Raw genomic sequence first — 20,916 nt, 5'->3', positions numbered from 1 at the left:
AACCTACCAGTAAGTCTATGGACTGTGGGAGTAAGCTAAAGCACACAGTCAACACAGGGAGAACATAAAAACTCCACACACATAGCACCCCAGGAACTGCACCCAGTACCACAGCTCTGCAAGGCAGCAATGCCAACCAGTGCACCACCATGCTGCCCTACCAGCAAATCATGCTACCCAAATGTCTTAGACCATTTGGCTTTAAGCTAATAGGTAACAAATCAGCATCCGATAGATCATACATGAGGAGTGGAATTCATGGTAATGGGAGCCCAACACCTCTACTCAAAAAGCTAGAGGCACCAAAGGAGCTTCTGAACATATTTCAAAAATTAGAACAGCAGTCTATGCTTTTAAAAAAGTTATTACCTGGTACTAGGGGACAATCATGCTGGTTTTCAATTCACCTGATATCTAAATCACCAGTGCATATTTGATCACAATTATGGAGTTCTACAAACAGTTATCTTGACTTGCTAGCCCTCATTTCTGACTTGATATGCAATACAAGATCAATACTGTAAAGACAGGAAGGAATGAAACTTATCAAACATTCCCACACTGTTTTTTTCCTTGTGTTTGTTTGTAATCTGTTTTAATGAGGTATGAATTTTTGAGTTTCAGAACTCTTCTCCAGATCTCCTCGTGTTCCTTCATATGGAGAAGAGTTCTGAAACTCAAAAATTCATACCTCATTAAAACAGATTACAAACACCGTTTAAAAAAATGTAAGAGTTAAAACCAAATTTTAAAATATAAGCCAAAATAAACCAAAATTAACCTGTAATTAAGATTCTGGCTGGAGTAAAAACCAGAAAACAGATCTGCCCTGTGCAGGGTTGGGAACAACTGGTTTATTATGCTAGTGCAATCAAGGCAGCCCTTTCAGAATAAAACAAGACTTTGAGGTTGGATTCAGTTTGTTTATTTTAGATGGAAAAAAAACATTCAGACAACACTATTTTGGTCTGTACAAAAAAAATCTATAATACAAACTGTACATTTTGAACGCACACAAATGAAAAGGCAGGACGTCATAGAAGAAACAAAAAAAAAAGAAAGATGACTGAAAATCATTTCCTTCCCAAACGGGTCTTTTTCATATACATTATATACAGATATTAAATAAAGATATTTCTTTCCGGTCACTTTTCTTGGTACTGCATGGGAAACAAGAACTGTAAATACTGGAGTTCTGATGTTTCAAGGCCAAACAGATCTTCCGTTGAAGGGCAACAGACACCATGGTTTGGGGTAGCTAAGAGCAAGCACACTTAGCTTTCTAATGAAATGAGGTTTATGTCATCTCCAAATCAATGGCTGAGCTTCAGGCTGTCACTACCTGCTTCTTCCCTGCAGTGTATTTTTTCCAGGAATGGAGGTTTGGGATCAGTGAGGATTCAATGAAACCAAAGAGAAGGTGTGATTTGTTTGGGGTCCCCCTTCCCCTACCTCTGAATGGGGGAAGGTGCATGAATATTCCAAGCGGCTTGTCTCAAAGGTAGAAAACTTTACTCAAGCCCTTCAAATCGAAAGCAGCACCTCTTCTACAAGGCCAGGTCCTAAAGAGGCAAGATTACCAAGGTCCAGAAGAACAGACAGCTTATTCCATTTCTGTGAACCGTGCGAACATGGCTTTGCGGACAGCATCCTTGTAGGAATCTGATGCAGACACACCATATGAACTGCCCTTTGTCCCTAGTCCGGCGCCTTTCATCCTTAACTGTGTCTGGAGGAGAAAACAGAACAGCGACCTTTGGTACCTGCACATACGAAACTATGAGTCTCAAAGACCTGCTACGAACATTTGTAACCACTAAATAGTGCACTGAACGTAGCCAAAGTACAAAACTATATCAACAGAGACACACAAGCAACATTTTTGATGGAAACAAGGTGACATTTCTGCAATAAAACAAATTTATATTAGTAACCCCCCCACGTTTGTCTACCTGCCTTTTTATTAGTTCGTGACCTGATGAAATTTCCAAATTAAAAAGTATGTGAAAGTGTTTTTAACAAGAAATTCAGATGGTTGAATGGAATTTAAGAGATGTGTATGGTGGTGTTTAGAAGGATTTGACAAAGAAAATTCTAATATGATGCTATACTTACTTTCTCACAGCTTATATAGAAATAACATTTAACTGTTAAAAATTATAAATGAGGCACCTTTCAAAAAGTACATTGAAAGATGATCAAAAGATATGCAAGTCACAAGCAATGCCAGTTTAAAACCGTGCTTTAAACATTTTAAAGAAGGTTTATGGTTTATGAACATTACAGACCATGTTACTCATTCTGAAATGAGATTCTGTAGTGAAAATAGAATGGCTAGAAAGGAAGACCTTTTCAGTTTTTGCTCTTAATTGGTTAGCATGTCGATGAGGTGTGAATTTCATATTGATCAGAGTGGCAACATGAGGACATCAACTCAAGTAGTTCACGTGACCAATTCTTTGAAATGCAAATTTTGGTTAAACACTGACTTACCTCAATGGGAGCAGTGATGCCCTGCTGGTTCCTCCCCAGACCCTTCCCTTCCTTCCATCCCATGGCCTGCAGCATTTTGCTACCAATGTTGTCGCTGTTCAGGCCATCTTTTGTGGGCTGTTCATAGTTTCTGCAAGATCATTAACATTTCAGCTATTATTTTCAAGTGTGAAATCAAAGGATTTGCAAATTTATAATCAACACACTTTAATTTATAGCACCTTTAAAAGTGGCTTCTCAAAGCACTTTACAGACAAAAAAAATACACCATAACAGGAGACAGTAGATAGGAATATAGAGTACAGTAGGAAAGCCAAGGGGCACACAGGATCAGTTAAATAAAAGCACTTCTAAAAAAGAAGATTCTGAGTCTAGATTTTCAAGAGCTCAGGGAAGGTAACTCTGATATCTTTAGGGATAGATCCAGAACTTTGGGGTGTAACAGGAGAAAGCCCTCTGACCCACAGAGTGCAAGTCACCTTGGAGGACAAACAGGAGACCAGAATAAGACAATGGTTGTGAGGTGGGAAGTAGGATGCTACTAACTCAGTTACTGAGGTGCCAAGCCATGCAGTGCCTTGTAGGTGAACATATGTTTTTTTAAATTAACATGAAAACTGACAAGAAGCCAGTGCAAGGACTCCAGGATAAAGGACTCCAGGAGTAATATAATAACTTGAACTGGACCTAGTCAGGATTCAGCCTGCCGAATTTAAGTCTTTTTGCTGACGTTTATACTCACACTGTAGGAGGTTCATAGTATTTTTTCTTTTTAGGTTCTGGGGGTTCTGGAATACCATATTTTTCCCTTCTTTCAGCAGCTCTGTCTCTGTACTTCATCTGAAAACAAAATTCAAATGCGATTCAAAACTCGGGTTCATTATGAAAGTCACAACAAGAAGTGGTATTCATCCCTAAACTGTTCGTTCTTAAAGCTTCATTATAAATTATACTATAATAAAAGTCAAATAATTTAAAGTACACCAACCACAATCAGGTTTTGTGCGAGAAGATCCAATACTGGGTTACTGCAAGCAGAAATGGATTAACTAATGGTCCTTACCTCTGTCTCCTTCAGCTCCAATGCCTCCAGTTCTGATTCCGACATTCTTGTTCTTTTGTAAACTTCCATGTTTTGCTGTTGAAATAAGCAGAGAAGACTGAAAGTAAGAATCTGCTATAAAAGAAAACAGTCATTTGAAATGGCAATGTGTAACATTTTCAAGCTAACCAATACTTCCATAAAAAATATCCTGATGAAATGAAGAGTTTTCAAATTAAAAACAATTTACATAAAATGGAAGTGCACATGGATATTCTTTCCCACACACCTGATTAAGATGGGATAACACTGCAAAAAAGACATTTGGACCCCAAATGTCTTTTGACTTTACCCTGGGTACCTCAAACCTCCACCATACCTTATGTAACTCAGAAAGCTGCTGGTGCCTGAGTAGAGCCTCTTTATTAGGGAACTGCCTCCGACAAAGCAGACAGGCCATCTTCTTCCAATCTGTGAGCTTGTCTGCTCCCTCCTCACCCTTCTCAGGCTCCATCTCCTCTGTGTCACTGTCTCCACTGTATGCAGCCACCAGCCCACACTAACAAAAACATTATCCTTTCACTGAAGTACATCATACAACGCTACTATAAAATATTCCTATCACCAATGTATTTTTTCACCCTAGTTGAAAGTCATTTCTCAATTCTTAAGCATCATAAGCATGAATCTTGCGCATAATCTGACATCTGACATTTAATAGGCCAAATTAATCACTTCTAAAAGTTGAAATCCATTTCGGTAAGATCCCTCCACTTTTAAAAAACATGATCGTAAATCCCCAAAATATCAATTTTTAGGTAATAAAACTGGAACCTGCACTGCACAGTTTAATAGCAATTGTTTTTTTTTACATTAAATATCTTGCAAACATTTAATGAGCATTAAATAGACAAGAAAATCAATCAAGTGCACAATGTGAAAGCACAATATACCCAAAATAAATACTAGAACACTATGAAAAGGTTATCCAGTGCCTTTCTATTAGACTGCAAGGTATACCTACCTTCAAAGGATTTTCCTCTTCTCCACTCTTTGCAAGTTCAGACATCAGCTGCTGCTTCTCAGACACAACACCCTGCTGAAAAAAAAAGTGGTTTACATTATTCTTTTCACCTTTTCCTAAAAAAATAAAAAGAATTCAGATTCAAAAAAGTAAATTACAAAGTTCAAACTAAAGAAGTTTTCTATTCAGAAGTGTGTTATTGAGTGCCACTTTCACATGATATTCCATTCACTCTGCTTCTTAACGCGCCTATACCTTTTTCTCAAAGAGCGCAAAGCCTGCATCTGCTGCAGCCGATTCCTTTTTCTCCTCATCCCTGTTTTGGTTAATAGGTTGAAAGCTGTTCTTGAAGTTTTCCTTTTGTTTGTTCAAGCTCTTTGCCCAGCGTTCCATATCCTTGGCAATCTGCATGGAAAAAAAAGGGGAACATTCCAGTTTGTAATATGCAGCACCTCGACACATTATTTGGTCCTGTGGCCCAATCCCAAGTAACAGATTTCTACTAAGACATTTTCGAACACTATTTATTTTTACATTGATTATTTAATGAGATACCCATCTATGCCCACAAATTCCTTTCAGAACAGCAGCTCTTCATTATTTTGTTCTGTAGAAACAAAAAACAGATCCTTACTTGTTGGGCAGTTTTGCTCTTAGGTTTTTCTTTCTTTTCTTTGGTTTCCTTGTTTGTTGCAGGAGTTGAGGTATTTGTCTGTGCAGCAGGCTGTGCCTCCGTAGCAGGTACATAAGTTTGTTTCTCACTGTCCCAGTACAGGTACTGTTGCGTCTGCGAGTTGTAATAGTACTAAGGAGAAAGAATACAATTTTTAATCTCCTACTCTTTACAATTACAGGGGTGGCCAATTGTATCCAGGGCAGTTGTACAGATATATTTTGCCCATTGTGCAAGCATTTTTAACAACTTTGAAATTCATACATGACACCATTTATAATAATCAGCCCTACTGTACTTAAAATATACAAAGTATAAAACAATATACCTGCTACTTGGTCAATGATGGACACAGGATAAACAAACCATAAACAATGCAATTGTGAAATTAAACATTTAAGGGATCAAGAAATTCAGTTGAACATTAACATGCATGTATAGTCTCTAAAGATGTGACAACTTAAAATGCTTTAGAAAAAGAGATAAGTAAAAAAAGGATGTGGAAAATCAATGACACTATATAAAAATACACAATGTGAACCACAACTTAATAAAACTGATTTTTGTCACCCTCTTTGGTGTGACATATCCATGATAAAATATTAAGCTGTAATCGTCATTCCTTCAATTGGTAGGTAAAGTGAAAATTAATTCAAGTGACACTGCAATGCAGATAAATAAAAATATTGTCTGGATATTGAGATAAAAAGCTTGTTTCTCTCTATGTCTCATTAGTTTTCAAACCTTTAAATTTAAATGTCTTTCATCACCTAGTGACTATTTGTCAACAAATGACTTTTTAGCCGTTTTACATAAAGCATTGCAAAGAAACTGGTTAGACAGTGAAGTCAGAACTAGTTAGGTCAACTGTGAATAGGAAGGTTATCGTGTCTCAGTTTTTTTATACCTAGAGAAGCAACTTCCACTCTTATGATGGATGAAGTCTGACAGTTGGAATGTTTGAATATTTTATTTTTCACACCACTTTCAGCTATCATTTTTTCATTGTATAAAGCAAAATCCTTTATACTGTATACTTGATGTAGTTTGTAGGATGGTGAGCAATAGGTTTTTATGACCTTTGCGATCCATGGGGAAAAAAATGTTACAAAAATTGAGAACTCTGGACACTTTGAAGAAATAAAAATTGTTTTACCATGCAGGCATGTTCAATTTCACTCTGACATATTTAGTAGCTGGTTTAAATGGCCAGATTTTTCCTGTGCTTTCAAGCAGTGCTTAATAAATAAAAAAGCTTAAAATACAGCAAAAGTTAATGAGATACCTGGGTGTTCGGATCATAATAAAGTCCTGTCTGTGGGTCATAATAGTATCCTGATGATTCATTGTATTGGTAAGTGGATGTATCTGGAGCAGCTGGAAAAAAAAAAGACTCAAATCATAAAAAATCCCAATAACAATTTGAAAAAAAGTTGAGACCCTAGGCTTAACTCAACAAGGTACTCCAATGTAAATTCAGAGTGTGATTAAAAGATTTGCATCGACACATGGATTTTCTATTTTGCATTTCCATCTCCACAAATGTATCTTATTTATACCCCATTTTTAAGAGCCAACCCCAACAATATTTGGGTGTCCATGTAATAGTGTACACCTCTCAATTGAAGCTGACTATAGTAACTCTGTTACTGCCACAAGTGTGAATTCAGGAACTGTGATCCCTGGGGCTTACCACATTTGTTGTCATCTGCAGCAGTCACTGCTGTTGCTGGTGCTGCTGCTGCTGCAGTAGTTGTTGTGGCTGCAGCAGTTGTGGACATAGAAGCAACCTCAGTTTGTGGAGTTGCTTGAGGTGCCTGTAAAACACAACAAAAATCAGACAAGTTTTAAATAACTAAGAGGCCTTGGTCAACTTAACAGTCAAATTAAGCTGCTACTCATACTGACAATGTATGCCTGTACTTCTTTTTACGAACGTTTATGAAAATTGAGTACTAAGAAGAATATGAATTTCAAAACCTCTGCTAAATGCAGAGTGAAGACGAAGGCATCATATGATTCATTTCCTACTGAGCACACGCATCACATTTTTTCATTAATATGAGGAGCCAGTTAGTGAAACACTTTGCCAGTCTTCCTTCTTTCTCAATGCTCAAGCTCCTTGTAAGGGAAATACTCTTGAGTGTTTTTGACAGGAATAGACTGAATTATATACACTGTCATCCAAATAATAACTGAATGCTAGTGAACCTAGTGGGCAAGAAGAGCATATAAAGTGAAGGCTTTGTGCAGCAACCCAGTGATCTCACTGTTACACTAAGACAAATACAAACCATTAAAAGCAAAACAAGATACTACAACATGCCACTCAGCAGGGGCACTGAAACGAATCCATGGAATACACATTCCATTTATTTAGGCAGATCTGACCTTATGTTTGTTAGTCTTTCTTATTGTACTGTACAGACCTACTCTAAAGCCCTGGAACACAGCACTGCACCTCACGTTATATCTCTTGTAACAGTTTTAGATAAAGCAATGGAATGGAATGTATTTCATTAACTGAGGATTTATAGTACTGGAGTTTGCAATACTGATACACTACCTGTGTAACAGGTTGGCTTATTATATGTGGCTGATATACTTGGGGACTCTGAGATACCACAACTCCTGGAGCAGCAGGAGCTGACTTTACAGCAGGGCAAGCTAGAAAATATCAAGATTATTTCAAATTAATTTTAAGCAACAAATTACTTCACGCACAAAGTGACATTCTGATCAGAAAGCATTTTCTAAGTTACATACTTAATTGAATTTGGAACACATTTAAACCAGCACCCTGCATACATTAATCATATCACTTTTCATCTGTCTCAAATCCCTGTGAAACCAAAGACCTGTGCAGGTGAAAAGAGGTTTGCAAAACCTGAATAAATAAAGCATGTGAAAAAAAACTCAAATATTTTAGTAAGAGCAATGAGAAGATCAATGTTTGCACATGAACACTGATCTCTCATATAAAGAAATTAGAAAATTATATCTGCATTGTGCTATAATTCTCCTGCATGTTTCTTCTGTTCTGAAAGAACCCAGCTTAAAACTGCCTTGAAAATCTCATAACATTGAAGACTAAAAAAAAAATTAAAACAGTAATAAAAATGCTAGATGTCATCCTGCAAACCATTAACTTACATCTAATGGCGCACAGGCTGATATACCAAACTGAGAATGTTTAGTGTACTTTTCACACATTAAAAGTGGAACAAAATAATAGTACGACATTGATGAAGACTAAAGTTTAAAATCATATCTGTAAGCCTATACGTACCACCAAGCAAGCCAGATCCATGTGCACCTTCAACAGTACCAGCCTGCTGATAGTACGACTGATAATCCTGACCATACTGTAGAAAGAAGCACAAATGGAAAGGACAATTAACCATATACAGTTATATCAATAGCTGGCTGATGATGTGCCGAAGTATGTTTTCAAATCCAAAGACTGAATTTTTCTTTTGAACTATATGGTTATATAAGAAAGGATTTGAATTGATTTTAACATCATGTGTGCAATTAAATAATTTTCAGTGGCTAATAATGATCAGTACCAACTTGTTCTCACCTGTGAATACTGTGCATAACCGTCCTGGAGGTACCCATAATCCATAGATGCGTCTGATCCTTGCTGTGGCTAGAAAGATCAGTGACATGTTAACACACCACGAAGTGGAGTTTTAGTGACCAGACGCACAGGGGATTACCTATCCAGTACCTGGCTAGATGACCACTGAGCAGCAGCAATTGCTGTGCTGGCCACAGAGAAGGCGCTGATTCGATTTCCATCCGGAAGAAGCAAGTCCCTGATTAAAACAAATACTTGCTGTTATCAGAACAAAAATACAAGTCTCACTTGTATTAACTAAAGATGCTGAGTACTGCATATTACAGAACACAAGCAGGGTCTTTTCACAGTGATGTATATTTTAGAGTGCCTCCACAAATTTTGCTCCACTGTACCAGCCAACACCTTTGGGCTTTGTTCGCTGAAACTTAAAATGTTTAAACCAGAACATATCACTGCTTAAAATTACAGTGTGAACCAACTTACTTCCTTGCACTCTTCGCATAATCCACTCCAATCGTCTTTCCATCAAGTTTAAGAGGGGGCTGGAGACCTTGTAAGATTGTGAGAAGCTGCGATGCCTCCTAAACAAGTACAGCAAACAGCACTATTAATAATCTCTACAATACCCTAAGGCAAATCTGATACTTAGGATGTGCTGTGATAAATGTAACATGTAAACTTGACAAGAAGCCTGGGACAACTTCTTTTGCCTACAGGGATTATAATCGAACAATTCACTGAAAAGACAGTGCAGTTCTACATACCAGAGGGGAGGAGAGCTGCACAAAGGCAAAGCCTCGATTCTGACCGGTCTGCTTATCCTTTATGAGACGTATGTTGCTCACTGATAAATTGGCATAGGGGGCCAAAGCCGTCATAATAGCTTCCACTGTTGTGAGAGGGGCAATGTTTCTCAGGATGATAGCTGGCAGGTAAAAGAAATATTCATTAGGCAGGTAGACAAAACTTGTATTAATACTTTAAAACATGAAATTAAGATTATGTCCTTACTATAAACTGTTTCCTGTTTACAACTGATATTACTTTAGAAACTCTGCAACCATTCTCTAGGCAGTCCACATAATTGCCAAAAGGCAGTTTGTGTTCATAAGTACAACAGTTATAAGCCATTAAGATTTATTCTTCACTTTTACACTGAAATGATCGTTCGGTATTCAACAAACGGTTTTTATATCTTTTGTGAACGTGCAGCATGTAACAGCTTACGTTATTTGTTAACATGTATCTATCAACTGATAACCATGGAACAGTAAAGACAGTAAAATAATATGAAAATTACATACATTTGTGTAAAAACTGCACTGAGAACAGGTTTATAAGTCATGGATTGGTAAGTAATAAGAAAGTCCTTACTATCTCCGTAGTAATCTCCTCCTTGCTGTGGCTCGGGTGCTCCACTTGGGCTGCCTGACTCACTCTCTGTTACAAGGAAAAGACATAAGGAAACCTGACACATTCCATTAAGCATTTAGACGGATTGCATGGCTTGAAGTCAGCAGTAGCAATGGCTCAAAATGCTACTGACTTTTGGCACTCGTCACCATCCTTTTCTCCATTTAAAGCTACCGACAAAACAAATTGGAATCACTGAAAAACGGTCACATCACATATCCACAAATTTGAAAATCGTATTGAAATAAACCTTCATGTTACTCAAACAGAAAATGACAAAACATGGAAAGGAATCTTTCATTTGCATTACTTACTTTCTAATATTAAACGATGTGTTTCTGCTTTGACTAGATGTTTGAGTAATAATATGTATAAGTTTATGTCAGGGAATTGAAAAGGCAAAACGTAAACTGGCCTTGGCTTGAAGTATGTTCATGTTTGTAGTGAAGGCATAGACAGGCCTCAATTTCACAAGAGTAGACCAAACTTTGTCTCAGCAATTAAATGCTTACTTGCCATCAACAAACACAGAGTTTAACAGGTCCAATAAAGTTATAAAACCAAGAATCTTTCCTTGCAAAAAAACCATAATACACATTGGTAGTGTCCCAGATGTTATCCCAGATGTTAGTGATCAGCCAGAATTAACACAACATAAAGCTTTAAATAAATTTATAATGGATAGTTTCAGATGCTGTGATTGTTCACTAAATTGGTTATTGCTAAACTGCTCATGTAGTTAAACTATTCTGAGTGTAACTGTGCTGCTGTAATTGCCACTTATTAATGTATTTTACCATCCTAACCTGGAATTTATTCATTCCCCTTCAGCAGGCATGCCATAATGTCATTGCTTATTTGCATTTTATGCACACTAATCTTCCTTTATCCAGAATTCTTACCAAATCTGTTTTTCTTTGCAGTATTTGACTTAGTGAATATTGCATATGTGATACACTTCCATAACTTTTGATATGTACAGGATCAGTCAGGCAGGATTGGGACTCTTGCTACCTCAAATCTGCTAAAAGTGGTAGCACAGATATTTTAATTTCTAGGTCTAACTTGCAGAGGTACCCAAGAGCATCACTGGTTGTCCTGAAGTCTGCTACACTGAGCGATGAGCTTCATTACTTACAGCAGGAAAAACGTTACTCACCAAAACACATCAGTTTGTAAAACCACAATGAAGATTATGCATCTTTTCCTTCAAAACTGCCATGCATTTATCAATTTAAAAGTGTAACCCAAGGTTCAGCAACCTAAGACACACATGCTATTATTGTCATGCAAAGGGATTTTTAGAGGCACGTGCAATAAAGGTCTAATGAGCCACAAATCAAGTTAAAAAACAAACTATGCTTGACTGTTCTAAAATTCTCTAAAACATGCTACCCAATTAAAGCTCTTTTGATGTATAAATAAACGATTGCTGCTAGAAGACATGTTAGCGCTACCAGTAGGGAGCACTCACCCAGCAGTCTGTGTGGGTCACAATGCTATAGTTTAGTGATGGGGACACTATACTGTAAAAAAGGTGTTGCCATTCAGATAAGTGTAAAACCGAGGTCCTGACTCTCCATGGTCATTAAAACTCCCAACATCCTTTCTTGAAAAGTAAGGAAACCTTGCAGTCTGTGCTGCTGATAACATTTTTCACACTTAAATCTAAAAAAATATTTTGGACAAAATGTGAGTTGCTAACAAAGCAAATTTAGACATTCATTCATTTAAGGCTTTTTGGAGAGGCGAGTATGGATTTCTACAAAGTAAAAACTGCAAAAGTGTGTGTATATAAATGAAATACCGCAGTAAGCAATTCTTGCAAGATACTGTTACTTGGATGGAATTTGAGAAGAGCTGCACTGCCTAAAACCCATGTATGGCTCAGCTACAAGGGAAGATACAGCAGTTTATTAATCAATTTGAGTAAAGAGGAATTGACATCAAGAAAATATTTTCCGTTACTGATGGTTCCCCTGCTATAATTAGGAAAACTGAAGGGATTTGTAAAGATCACCGCAAATCACATTGGCCGCCCCATGGTAAATTTTCATGGTATTTTCTTGCTAAATAATCTTTGTGCCAAGATTTCAATTTATGAAGTTAATACTTTTATGACTACAGTGGTGATTACAGTTGTAATTTTTTTTCTTGCTTGACCTGCCTTGACACAGGCAGTTTCAAACTCCGCTATGAGCCTGAGATCAGAGAACTTAGCAAGGGAAAGTAAGGGTTAGGTCTGGACTAAATAAGATGTGCACAATTATAGATATTAATCTTCAATTTTAAAAATCATAAAACAGGGTTTTTATTGACATTAAAAAAACAATGGCACTGTAAGAAGTACATGAGCCAACGCCCCTTGTGAAGGTTATCGACCCCTGGTGTAACCACTCCTGCTCAATAAAAGCTGGGTGTATATGACATTAAATGCTTCTCTTTTCATTTGTCTCACTGAGCACACCTCTATTTAAACCAAGTACAGCTTTTTAAACAAACTGTCTTAATTAGGATGAAAGTATGCAATTTACACACTTTTTACAAATCATCAAAACTAAAAACACTATAATTTTGTTTCAGACTGTACATGGATATTTAAATAGTGAAAAAGTCAGCATATCATCCATACAATACGTGGCACAAATAAAAAATAACTGACACACTAGAGGCTAAATGCAGTACTGGAAAAAATGAAAGGTGTAAAAAAAACGGGGATGAGAAATCAGCACCACCTGTCAGCGATGTTCCCAGCAGAAATAAAGAAGAAAATTGCTGGTGCTATCGGGACGAACCATTCTTGCTTCATATTTATTCAATTTGCACAGGACACTTACCAACTTTGGCAGCTCCACACCTGAAGCACTTCAGCCGCCTCCGGAAATTGTACAGGCCACACTGCAAGCAATTGGTCAGATTATTTTACCCAAAATGCTACTGATGATTGCAACCTGAACTAGCTGCCTCGGTGACAAGCAAACTAGTAAGTTGCTGTAACTGATACTTACCAGCCCAATACGTTTTGGATATCCCCCGATATACAAAATATTGATAAGAAGTGTTTATTCAGACCAGTTAAGTACACAAGGTCATTTAAAAGTGAAAAACTAAAACATTCATGTTGCATGATAAATTCAGTGAAAAGAAATGTAGGCACTACCGCAGTAACACGAACGGATGCAGAGGCACAGCCCACCTAGGTCCATACACATTGTGACACTGCAAGGGTGAGGAAACAAATGAAGGTGCTTACTGTGTTGCAAAGCCAGTCTTCAAACTTGTGCCTCGGGTTGCTGTAGTGCATGGCCACTGGCTTTCCTTGAATCACCAGCAGTTTCTGCAAGATGAAGATACACTCAATTATTTCAGTTTTTCATGGCAAGTGATCTGCGCTGGCTGGTTTGATTTCATTAATCCCAAGGAAAAGCACACTTCAAGTTGTGTTGGGGAGTGCTCGGGCTCCAAGTTTTAGTGTCAGCTGATGTTTGTCAGGGAGAGGAGCAGGGTGTGTGTGCGCGCCCAGGAAGTTTTGTTAAAGTGTAGAGGACCCGAGTGCTACTGACTTGGCCTTGGCCCATTCTCGTCTTCGGATAATGAGGGAGCGTTGCAAAATGGGCCAAGACTCACAGGCAGAGCGAGTGTGAAATGGAAACCCAGGGCACATCTCCGAATAGATATGTACTTGTGTGAACCTAGAACCGAGGAGGGCCTCAAAAGAGACAGGGTAGATCAAAAAAAATAAAGATCCTCTTTGTATTCATAGGACAAGCTGGACAACCTTCACAGACGTTTCACTTCTGCACTTCAAATAAAAAAAAAACTGACCGCATACACAGATCTATCCGTTTTGTACTTATATGCCAATTTTTTTTTTTGCAGAATTTGACATTCTGAGAGTGAGCTTCAGAGGGACCATGTTATTTTTCAGTAAACTACTGCAAAGGAAGGTATTGTGCAAAGGATTTTTCAATTCTAAAAACTAAAACACAAATGTTCTTAACTTTATACTCATAGAAAAGCAACAGACTATCTGCCTGGAAATCTGTCCATGAAGGCAGATTACCTAAAATTCAAGCCATATAAGGAGCAACCTAAAGTTTTATTTACTAGGGTGTTCATCAGTGATGTATATTTAAAACATTTAAATCCACCGGAAAGCATTAGTCATAACCTGGAATTTAAAACATTGCTAACAATTAAATCTTATAACCTTACAACTATAGTTTGAAAAGTATATCTTAAACCATGCCAAATTACAGCCTAAAATGTATCTGTGCTATTACAAAAACTGAATATCATTATAACAGATCAGCACAGAATGGTCTTTTTGGGAGGTACAAGACAGTACTTTTCCCAAAAATGACATGATTTAGGTAACAAAACATAACTAAAACATTTTTGTAATGCAATATTCTCATACTTCATGTAAAAGGTTCTAGCTTCAACCTATACAATACTTTTTATATATGCAGACGTTACATTTGTGTTTTGATTAAATTCCTTAAGCACAATCCCCATCTCTTTGTTTATGCTGAGAGAATTATAAATGCCTTTTAAAATGCTTTTTTACCAAATAACTTCTCTACAAAAGCTTTTCTTCTGGTTTAAAGGCAAGTCAAAATGACATATTCCATTAAGCATGTTTCTTGTATAATGTGCCTCATTTTTCTACTTCGTCTAAGTATCAGAAGGAGAAAAATCTCAAACTAAGAGGGTATGAATAAATCTGTTATGTTACTGGATGCAATCACTCTGAAATATTCATACTAAAGTTCCCAATCCTTTTTCCTCCTAAAGGGTACAAGGATACTAAGGAACTTTCTAATTACATAAATACCGAAAACTATTACAGAAAAATACTTTACAATGCTTTGCTAATTTTGTTTGTCAGCCGACATGTAAAAACTACAAAAAGCACAATTTACACATGAGAGGGGAAGGAAATACAGGCAGTCTCCTCCAACCCCCTCCCTTTGAGTTACAACATAGGCAACACAGCGCTGATTTGAGGAGAGGCCTATCCCTCACCAACAGCACCTCCGAGACAGCAGACTATTACCCAACTACCCTATCCTCAGCAGCGCTCAGTAAATCACATTACTAGTTGGAAAGTCCCAGTTAGAGATGTCTAGTAACGTGTCCCAGGTTCAAAACCATGAAGTCTGGATCACAGACTATATCTACATTTGGGTGGGTGTCTTTACTGGCTGCCACACGCAGCAAAACTTGTAAGTCATGTAAGGATACTACAGCCTAAAAGAAGTCGGCTCAAGTCATTTTCCAGCATTACAAATCTCACAGCACACGCAGTAGTGTTTTTTGGATAGTACCCTCTTCCGCTCATAATTTGCAGTTCTCTTTTTTAAAAAAATCTTCATTGTTTTTTCCTTCATTTGCATCCGTTGGATTTTTTTGTTTTGTTTTCATCCCCAAGGTAAAATCTAGACTTGGCGATTGAAGCAACCTGATTGGTCTCCATCCATCGGGTAGCATCTTGCAAGTGATAAAACTCCACGAAGGCGAAACCTCGGCTTATACCTAGAGACAGCATTCAAATATAGACGGGAGTCGTGTTAGTCAGATTCCTTGATACACAATCAAGCTGTCAAACTGCTTCACAACTCAGAAACCCAACAAGTGAAACAGTGGGAGATCTGGACAATTGTCACAAACTTTGCCATAGCAAGAAATATGTGGTTGAAGTGTTTAAGTTGCACTCATCCATAGACTTTCAAATGACCATCATGCAACTATGCAATAGGTTTTATTTTGAAAGGAAGAATGATATTATTGGACAATTATGCTTACTTACCTCATTACCTCACTTTTCATTTGAAATTGTCCTTTGTTTTCAAGGAATAAAATTCAATTTTTAAAAAAAAAACTATGCTCATTCCTTCGCTATGGCAAAATTATTTCAATTGGAGCGAAGTGGACTGTCGGGGGTTTTCTGTTTCCAGGGAGAGGAGAACTTTGCTGCCCAGCCTTGGGTCTCACCTGTCCGCTTTTTCATTAGCCTGACGTCAGCGGGCTGGGGTCCCTCCAACAAGTCCAAAGCAGCGCGAATCTGAAATATCAAAGGACACAGAGAATTGCAAATAACGGTCAGAAATGGTATCTAAAATTTGTGGCAGTATCTAATTTTCATAACATCTGAGGCCACGGCATTACACAGAAATGCATAAAACACATGGCATCTCCAACAGCAAAAGATGCTCTTTAAAACATATTTTCCCCTTGCTCATCACAATGTTACTTTTACCTAAGTGATAAAAAAGGCAAAAGAATGTTCACTCCCCAATGTAGAGCCAAGCAAGAGATGAACCACTTACATCTGCCTCTGTGACATGAAGCGAAAGGCCTCTCAACATGATGGTCTTGCTCTCTTTCTCTTCGCCCATGTCTCCCCTGTAATCTTGGTCCTGGTAGTCACCGTCCGAGTGGTAACCATCTTCAGATCTGTCGCTGTTTCTTCGCTTTCTTTCCCTCTGAAAAAGTAAGACATCAGAAATGACATAACTATTCAAGCCAAAAGAAAACACCCAGCGGTTTTTATTTTGTATGTCTCACAAGCCGAATAAGGGTCTGCACTATTCACACCATTTTGGAATGCCTACAGTTCTGTGGGCACAATCCCTGTACAAAGTCCCCCCCCCCCATTTTGTTTCTGAGCATTTAGGACCATGTTCTTCACTTCTCTTTTGTGAATGAAGCTTAAACTGACAATCTGGACTATTTTAGCCAATTGTAGTTCTGGAGACCCTGATTAAGGCAGCACAGTTTTACCTCTGGACTGTCCCTGCTCCTGCGTTCTTCATATCTCTCGCTCCTGCGCTCATCGCTCCAGCGCCGCTCGTACTCGCGGTCTGAGTCTCTGTCCCGGCGCTCTCGCCACTCCAAGTCGTCCCGACTCTGATCTGGACCATACCTCCCGCTGCGTTCACTGCGACTGATCCTGCGCATAGTGACCACAATTCACTCCACGCCACAGATTTTCATTGGCTTCCAACCACTAATTGGTGAAGTGCCTCTGTAACTGACTGACCATCAGAAACTATTGAAGTATCACTTAAATAAGATTGAAGATTTCTGAGGTGTGTTGAGGTGAAAATGAAAGATCACCAACATCTTATGAGATTAACAAAAAATGTACTGTCTGTAAAAGTTTCTATTAAGCTACATATTTGTTAAATATAAGGCTGTCCGGTCTGTATAACAGCGCCTGATATGCAAGATTGCTATTTAAGGTCTGGAATTCTGCAATCTACATGCAATCAGCACTCTCTCTCCTTTGTTGGTTTTTAATGCTTTTCCCATTGGAAAACCCAGAACTCAATCAACCATTTAGTTTTCTAGGGATACTGATAGATGAAACACTACATCCTTATTATTTCTGCTCATGAGGAGCTCAACAGCATCTCAACAATAAGAATTCACTTAATTCAGTTTAGTGAAAAATGTAACAATATCTAAATATCATAATGTTTCATTTTCAATTAATAATTGAAACTAATGAATGATACCAAACATGACATCATTCATGTACTCTTCACACATTCCCCTCCAAATATCTTTTATCCAAAACCGCACATCAGATTTTTAGACCCTGTTAATCTGTATAATCTGTCTACATAACTCTTCTCAGAGGGGTAACAAAAAGAATACTGTCAAACAGCTAGGGACTAAATAAACTAAAGGAACGATTTATCACACTGCTGAAGCTGCTCAGAGAGAAGTGAAACCTCCCTGAAGACACATGATGGATGGTTTTAATTGTTAGTAGGTCTCACCGTTTATCTGATCCCATGTCAGGAGTTTCAGCCAACGTTTCTGGTTACTTGCTTTTAGAGCCCTAGAGAGACAAAAATAATTAGGTACCAATTCACATTCATCACCAATAGTTATATACACTCTGATGGCAGATTCAACACTTAGTAAACAGTGAAGTTTTTATTGTGCTACATCAGTTGTAATCAAACTGGTCCACGAGGGACTTAAGCATGCTGTTTTATGTTCCTGCTAATGACTGGCGCTCATTGATACCTTTAATTGATATACTTGCGTGTTTAGACTTATTTCTGCACTCAGGTCCTTGGTTTCAAAAACACCTTATTTCCAACATCTTCGGCATGCAGAACTTTAAACAGCCTCTTCTTATTTTGCTTAAGGCGTTTGCTTGCTGATTTTTGTCCAAACAGCTCTTAATAGGTAAAAAGTAATTTCCAAACAAACAGAAGGAGGAATGACTAGCTAGTTATTTTTTCTTTTTTTTTTACTGATATTTAGTTGGTTAAATTTCAGATAACACCAGAATAAGGTCCTGAAACTCAAAAACAGCTAAATGGTTGAAAGCACAAAATCAACTCTTAAGAGCGGAGAGTACATTTAAAAACATGTCTCGGACAGAAAAATCAGATTCGAACATAATTAAGATCTTGGCTGAAACACAGGAGGAACCCAAAGACAACAAACCGAGGGATTCTAAAACCTTAACATTTACTCAGATCTAAACATACACTGGGAAGTTGCTGGGAGCTGGCTTTGCCCTTCTATAGTTTTGCACCCAATGAATCTGATCTGCCATGACATTCGAAAACACTGTACTCATCTTACACACTAAAAAGGCAGTGTGAGCTCAGACACCTATTTCTATTAAAACCGAAGTCTTTGGAAAATAATTATTAGCACTAAGAAATCTCTACCCCAAGACGTGGAGACCATGCCAAGGAAAGCCAGCACAGATCTATGTGCACTAAAGACCCCTCTTGACTGCTACTGAATAGGATAGTCCCCCCTTCTTACCAGCTGAGTAGCCAAGATATTATTGGCACCGGCTGAGCAAACATTGCCTTAGTCGACCGATCCGTGTTAACTTTATGTACTACTCACACGCTGCTACATTTCAAGCGTTTGAATCCCAAACCCTAAATATTACAGTATATTTCAATTAAGATCTAAGCTAACATTACTGCTTCAAAATTTAATTTTCGACACAGCAGGGTCGGCATTTTTTAAAAATACCATTTCGGCACATTTGTATGGGTATATACCAATACTATCGCGAATTGAACTAGCTACTACAAAATGTACCACGAGGGCTAATACTAGCAAGCCAACTTTAACGCTCTTATGTAACATAGCAACCGGTATCGGAAAGCTTACGATATTACAAAGCTTCAAGAAACGCATTTGCACATGACTTGTGACAAGTTGCATTTTAACCATGCATTTAGGATGCGGCGATTTTCTTTAACCTAAGCCTTTCGATTTTGATTTGAAGTCTCCCAACTTGTCCCTTCCGTTCTTACACAGAATGCAAGTAATGTAAACACATCAAGCCGATACTGTTCTACTTACATGAACATATTTTTGCAGTCTATCTTGTTTCAAAGCGGTAAAACGCACTATAAAAGCAACATCATTACGGTATTAATGAATCTCCTGTATAAACAGAGCTACCCATTTCAAAGCACTGAGAACAAGATGGAGACGTATCCAAAAAAAAGCACAATATTACTAAATATATTCAAGCAAATCGACTTCAGAACTTACCAAGCTTTTACAATTTTGCAGAACAATATACGCGTCTTTTTCTATTCGAAAACACAAATATTTTCTCGGAGAACGTTTCTATTCACGCCTTTTCCATTCTTGATCAACGAGTTAAAATGGCGGATACAGCTTTCTCCTTCCCAGGGTGCACCAGACCTAAGATGACACCCTATTTGTGTAAAGTGTATAATGGGAACTGCAGTCTTCTGATCTCTCACCAAACTCCCAGATCATTTCATTCGCATCTGACATTAAAGTGGTGTGGTAGTTAGTCCTGGACTTACCTCTAGCCTGAGAATCGTTTTTGGAGTCTGTGTGTTCTCTTCATTTTTTTTATCTGTGGGTGCTCTAGTTTCCTCTCACCTTACAGAAACACACTACTTACGTTAATTGGTGTCTCTAAATTGTCTTGCCTTGCAACAGGCTGGTGTCCTGTTAAACGTATAGTACTATCGTGCACCATATTCATGAGTTGCCATGACCCTTAACAATAAAATAAACGTTTTTTGATGAATGATTTCACACGATTTAAACAAACCTTACACATGTATTTTCTAACTGCTTCTTCCGATTCAGGTTTGCTGGAGAGACAGAGCTTCTTCCGGCAAGCAACAGGCACAAGGCAGAGTACACCCCTGGATAGGACACCAGTCCAATTCAAGGCACACACGCACACAAACACACATACTCATACCGGGGTCAATTTTCCTGGAAGCCAATTCTGTTTCAATTCAAGAAACCTGCTTGTTGAGGGAAGTAACTGTAGCACTCAGGGGAAACCCACACAAACATGAGGGAAACAAACTCCATACAGATAGCAACCTAGATGTGAACGCAGGACCCCAATGGTGCAAGGCCAGCAATGCTAACTACTGTAATACTGTGCTACCTCCATGACCTTATATACTATACACAAAGCCAATGAAGGATTTTTGAAGGAACCTTTTCCTGTTTTCTTACAAGCATTTCTTAACTTCCACACAAACTTACCTTTGTGAGGTTAATAACCACTTCTCCGTGCCAAGATCCATCCAGGTTAGGTTCACAAAATAACCCAGCTGGTTTTTAATACAATAATGTGTATGCAGTATTTCAATTTGTGAATCTATATAATTGCATTTTTATGGTGCCAT

General features: G+C 38.0%; 1 protein-coding gene across 3 annotated transcripts; it reads right to left on the bottom strand.

Moving 5' to 3' along the window:
• Nucleotides 1-909: 909 nt before the first annotated feature.
• Nucleotides 910-19,936, bottom strand: rbm5 (RNA binding motif protein 5). Of its 3 annotated transcripts, none has more exons than XM_088915589.1 (25): nt 19,784-19,936; nt 18,022-18,083; nt 17,018-17,186; nt 16,564-16,719; nt 16,229-16,298; nt 15,696-15,769; nt 13,485-13,568; nt 13,069-13,129; nt 10,193-10,258; nt 9,583-9,743; nt 9,302-9,399; nt 8,966-9,053; nt 8,816-8,884; nt 8,522-8,597; nt 7,799-7,899; nt 6,926-7,049; nt 6,518-6,609; nt 5,194-5,364; nt 4,815-4,964; nt 4,560-4,634; nt 3,915-4,094; nt 3,557-3,631; nt 3,236-3,333; nt 2,494-2,623; nt 910-1,729 (listed from the first exon to the last, which is right to left on the bottom strand). In XM_088915589.1, the coding sequence occupies exons 2-25, from the start codon at nt 18,036-18,038 to the stop codon at nt 1,604-1,606; spliced, it is 2,511 nt and encodes an 836-aa protein (XP_088771715.1). In that variant the 5' UTR covers nt 18,039-18,083; nt 19,784-19,936; the 3' UTR covers nt 910-1,603. The 3 variants fall into 3 exon arrangements, with proteins under 3 accessions (XP_088771715.1, XP_088771716.1, XP_088771717.1); XM_088915590.1 differs by having other exon boundaries at nt 4,560-4,631; XM_088915591.1 differs by having other exon boundaries at nt 17,018-17,180; nt 19,784-19,920.
• Between the last annotated feature and the right edge of the window lie 980 nt (nt 19,937-20,916).

The sequence above is a fragment of the Atractosteus spatula genome, chromosome 5, assembly GCF_055471065.1.
Source record: "Atractosteus spatula isolate fAtrSpa1 chromosome 5, fAtrSpa1.hap1, whole genome shotgun sequence".
Classification (NCBI taxonomy): Eukaryota; Metazoa; Chordata; class Actinopteri; order Semionotiformes; family Lepisosteidae; genus Atractosteus; species Atractosteus spatula.
The sequence above is the reverse complement of the archived record's forward strand: the minus strand, read 5'-3'. Positions and strand labels throughout refer to the sequence as shown.

What these genes read in the sequence shown, in the direction of transcription:
- rbm5 (XM_088915589.1), bottom strand. An exon ending in AAGACTGGCTTTGCAACACA is followed by an intron (nt 13,130 to 13,484) that starts GTAAGCACCTTC and finishes AATTGCTTGCAG; the next exon opens with TGTGGCCTGTACAATTTCCG. An exon ending in AAGAGGAAAATCCTTTGAAG is followed by an intron (nt 4,095 to 4,559) that starts GTAGGTATACCT and finishes TGTTTTTGTTAG; the next exon opens with TGTGGGCTGGTGGCTGCATA.